General features: G+C 27.8%; 1 protein-coding gene across 2 annotated transcripts in view; it reads left to right on the top strand.

The window, feature by feature from the left end:
- The first annotated feature begins 1,232 nt into the window (after positions 1-1,232).
- LOC126909272 (uncharacterized) overlaps positions 1,233-4,976 on the top strand; it is a 7,732-nt gene continuing 3,988 nt past the window's right edge. Inside the window, exons 1-2 of one of the 2 annotated variants that reach the window (XM_050691692.1) lie at positions 1,233-1,413; positions 1,479-1,533. In XM_050691692.1, coding sequence (XP_050547649.1) covers positions 1,408-1,413; positions 1,479-1,533 — 61 coding nt within the window. In that variant the 5' untranslated portion in view covers positions 1,233-1,407. The remainder of the gene's footprint in view (positions 1,414-1,478; positions 1,534-4,976) is intronic. The other variant, XM_050691693.1, reaches the window with a different exon arrangement.

The raw sequence follows: 4,976 nt of genomic DNA, 5'->3' as shown, positions 1-4,976 counted from the left end.
ACGCTTTTTTTCACAATAATACTAGTATTTTTCGTTCATTATTGTTTTAAGTTAATTTTAAAAATTATTTTTAACTTTTTAGTTCGATGTGCTTTAAAAGCGTGTTTTTTAGTTTTTTAAAACTATATTTATTTTTAACTTTTTAGTTTCATGTTATGATAATAGTTAACATCAATATCATGGTTGTAGGGGGTAACGGGAAATCAAGGTTCGATCCGGAGAGGGAGTCTAAGAAACGGCTACCACATCCAAGGAAAGCAGCAGGCACGCAACGTGGTGGTAGTGGCGAAAAATGACGATACGGGAATCATCCCTCGTAATCGGAATGAATACTTTATATCTCTTAATTAAAATAAATCGTGTTAATATATAAATTTTAATAGTAATTAGAATATATATACAAATAATGCAACTTAAGTACGTAAACGTATCATGCACTAGGTATAACCGTATTTTGTAGGCGGGCGGGTCGGACTAACGTTATACCTGAGGTATAAACGGTGGTAGGAATATATAAATATATATACGTAAGGCGCATTAGACGCGGGCGGTATTGGTCAGTCAAAATAAAAATTTGTTTATATATTTATATAATATTGATGACAAGCACGCGTGTACGGGTACGATAACTAAAAATAAATTTTTATAGGAATAGTGTGCCAACGTGTGGTGAGCGAGGCGTGGGGAGGGGTGAATTCGTTATGACAGTCTAGTCTAGACGACGGAATATGCGATAACGCGTGGCGTTTGGAGAGTTACAAACATACATACATACATACATACATACATACAAGTGAAACTAATATAAGCGTGTTAAAAATAGGTATAACTGTCGTAAACCCATAATTATTTTATAAATATTAGTTTTAAGGAATTTATTCTAACAATAGATAGTATTAATAGTGATACAGTTGACCGTTGTACGGTGAACACGTTATTATCTTACGTTTAATTTGATTTTTAAATATATCCTACTTTTTTCTGGCTTTTGGATGTAAATACTCTTATGTGTGTTCCTACCGTACCGTAATCCCATTTTACTGTGATTTTTTTATTATTATATATATCTAAAAAATGCAGTTTGATTTTATTTTATTATGATAAAATATTAATGTAAAACTGTATTTGTTATAATAATTCGCCTTTTTTATTAAATCAAGTGTTCATACTAATACTGATTTAACTATTGTTTCTTACAGGTGTATGAATAGTTTGACTAAAAATAATAATTTTATATACTTTAACATTTACTTAAAATACTTTTATTATATTTAAAAATAGAGAAGCAAGAATACATTATGTTAGTAGTTGATCTTACATTAGTATTACATTAGTGCATGTATTTTAATGTAGACATAAAATTGTCAATAGTTATTCAAAATTGAACACTGAACAATAAGAATAAAAATGAAAGTGAGTAATACACATTATCCGAGATTCTCAATTGAAATCATAAAAATTATATTATTATATTCTAGAATTGGCAATTGATATTTCTAATGTTGATAATACCCTGTGTAATATTTAACGAAGGTAAATTCTGTTTCACATTATTTATAAAATTTTTGTAAGTATATAATTTATACGTTAGACTATACAATTTTGATTTCCTATAGTTTGAAATTTTTATGTAAAATTTAGAAAGTTGCTTTATAATTTAAAATTATGAATATTTAAGAACAAATTTTGAAATAAATTGATAAAATTATTAATGACGTCAATCATTATTCATTTTAATTTATTATATAACGTATATTTGTTTAATAATTTATTTAATTTTACTATAATGTATTTTAATGATACTTTTTGTTTAAATTCTTTATTTACTGACGTATTACATCAAGACCTTTAACTTTTATATACTTTTGCCATAATAGTAATAACTACTTAATAATTTTTATTTCTCCTTAAAAATTAAAATACTAAATTATTAAATATCAATTTCATACTATATTTAATTTCTATAATAGATATTTAACCATGTATTATACCTATAAATCATGGAACATTATTATAATGTTTTTCTATACGAATTTTTAAATTTTAAACCGCCCTCGTATAAAGAGTATACAAAAAAAGTGACACGATCCCTCAGCACTTCTTGATACACGGAGCCCCGCGATCCGTGCCATCTTTATCAGCCTTCGCCAATTATGTGTACATGGTAATTTGGCTGACAAACACCGCGTGCGATACGCCACGGTACAAAGTCCGTGAAAGTACGGTGAAGAAGTCATCTTCGTGACACCGCACGGTTCAGATCGTCGACATATTCTCGCTTTATTATACGACATTGTCGCTGATTTTTTTTGCCGAGTATTGAGGAATATTTCCCGATAGTGAGGAAGGTTCTGGCCAATCACGCATTTGCTTACAATGTTATAAAAATAATAATAATGTACAGTAGAAAAAAAAAAAGGAAATCTACAAATACAAAACGCCGATCTTCAAAATCATTTCTTATTGATCAATCAGGGTTTAAACAGATAGACTTGGTCCTGTCAAAAATCCTGTTCAAATCAAACAAGACCAAAATTAATACCTATATTAATATATATAATAGGAAAGATAATTATCAATAATATCTGTTCAACACATTCAATTACAACAATTTTGGCATGCTCTGTTGCAGCCAGTTAAAATTATAGTAAATTTTTATTGAATTCAATAGAAAATTTTAAAACTACGCAGTTTATCATTAAAATGGCTAATCATAACGACAAAAAAGTAACTTTTAGCAGAAATTCTATTACTAAATTTAAAAAATAAAATTCACAAGATCGTAGGTGATTTCAAAATATTAGATGCAATGGATACTGTATCTAATGTGGTTAAAGTTTTATTTAGTAAACATCCATCTTATAGTTTAAAAACAGATTGCTCTAATAGTTTGTGTGAAAATGTTTGGTTGAAATCAACATTTACGGTTATACCACCAAACGTTTTTGATGAAAAAATAGATTTAATTGCCGAAATAAACAACTTTTTTTCAGAGTATTGGAATTTGTAATGTTTGTAAAAATTCGTTTAAAGGACCTTTAAACCATGAACAGCCATGGTACTCCAATAATGGTAGGCAAGAAAATTGACTGAAATGCTTGAAGTTCGTAAATACATGAAGTTTTAGCAGATCCCAAGATTATAAATCGGTATTTCCATATTGGTTGTAGCAGGGCTTTGTATAGGATTATTTTACTTTTTAAAAAAATTTCTATTTCATTAGAGGTCTTAGATGGTGAATACGAGAATTAAGTTTTTTCCTTGTCTCTTTAGTGTGTGGGGCCCAAGTGAAATGTCTGCCAAATATCAGGCTTAAGTATTTGACATGATTAGAGTGAGATCTTGATAAATCATTTAGTGTAATTACTGAAATTTTCTCGTCGTAGTGTGTATAGATTTATCTGGGTTTAATTAAATTGCCACTTGGTGTGAAAAAACGACTTGATCAAATATCAAGTCGTTTTTTCACAGAATAATTTTTCTATATCAATTACACACGTTTTTATTTTTTGGATAAGAGAGTGATTTAAACAAAACATTAAAAAAAAATACTATAGATTTGAACCAATCTAATATAAAAATGTTCGACGAAAGGTAGGGCTGTGTCATCGGCATAAGTTCCTACCGGAACTCCAAGAAATATATAAAACTGGTCGAAGTAAATCTTACCCTAGAAACTCTGTTTTTATATGACTTCAGTAATAGGTGGTTTAAACCTCTAAAGAAGGTTATAAGTTTAAATAGTAATCCGTAATGTCAGACAGTATTGAACGCTTGAGCTAAATCCAGGATGATACCTGTTTCTAATGTAGAATCAATTGTGTCAGCACTCTATGTAATTGATATGTGGTGACATGTTTTTTTCTGAAGCCAAACTGGGAACTTTTGGATGATTTTTTGAGATGCAGCTAATAAATTGAGTTTACATAGTACTTTTTTCAAAAGTTATTCTTAGAATAGGCAATAAAATAATAAGTCTGTAATATGTAGTCTTTCCTGGAGGTTTACCTGACTTCAATACAGTAATGATAATTGATGATATTTTTAATATTTAAAGTGATTTAAACAAATCATTAAAAAAAAAAATTCTATGCATTTGAACCACTCAAAGAAATAAATGTTAAGTTAGAAAACGGTTTTTTATTGTTCTCATTGTTTATATCAATTGAACTGTATCTTTTTATTGTATCATTTTAACTAACTTTTTTAACACTCTGTAAATTACATTCTTTTTCTATGCGTATTTATTGTCCTGAGAATTATTCTGGTTAGCATCTTAATGTAGTATGATGTTACTTTTTTTTTTGTGAAATGATTATACGCCAATTATATGCGCAAACTCTAGTATCATTTACATTATATTTTGTGAAACACATCACACACATTGTAATATACAATAATAAATTTGTAAATGTTGTTATATAGTTATATTTAATTTAAAAATTTTTCTTTTGACCAATATATTTAGATAAATATATTGGTTAAAAAGATAACCTTTTAACAATTAAGTACAAATTTATTTAAAAGCTTATTTAACTTATTTTTTCAAATATATTATTATATTTTTAAAAGCAATATATCGACAGAATATAATTATAATTTGTCACAAAATGTGAGCATTACTGAAGTATGCTCAAAAATAAAAAACCCAGCACAGGGGGGTCGCGGCACAGTGGTGACATGGGATAGTTGGATCAAGTATAATGATATCTGACAGTGATTAAAATCACTATCAAAAATAAACGCTTCGATGCAAATCTTTAGATAGTGTTTAATTTTTAAAAAAAAGGTGTTTTATTCCAAAAGCTACTTGATCTGCTGGTTCCTTATTAATATCTCGATTAAGATAAAGTATGTCGAATGAAAAAAGGTTTATTAAAAAATATTATTTCTCATAAAAAAATTGTGTGGATCCATAAACTTTTCAATAAGTTATAGCATTATAAAGTTAAATATAATATAAATAATAAAATCGA

The sequence above is a fragment of the Daktulosphaira vitifoliae genome, unplaced genomic scaffold (assembly GCF_025091365.1).
Source record: "Daktulosphaira vitifoliae isolate Bord-2020 unplaced genomic scaffold, ASM2509136v1 Scaffold_221, whole genome shotgun sequence".
NCBI classification, from domain to species: Eukaryota; Metazoa; Arthropoda; class Insecta; order Hemiptera; family Phylloxeridae; genus Daktulosphaira; species Daktulosphaira vitifoliae.
Note: the sequence above shows the minus strand (reverse complement) of the source record. Positions and strands in the feature narration are given on the sequence as shown.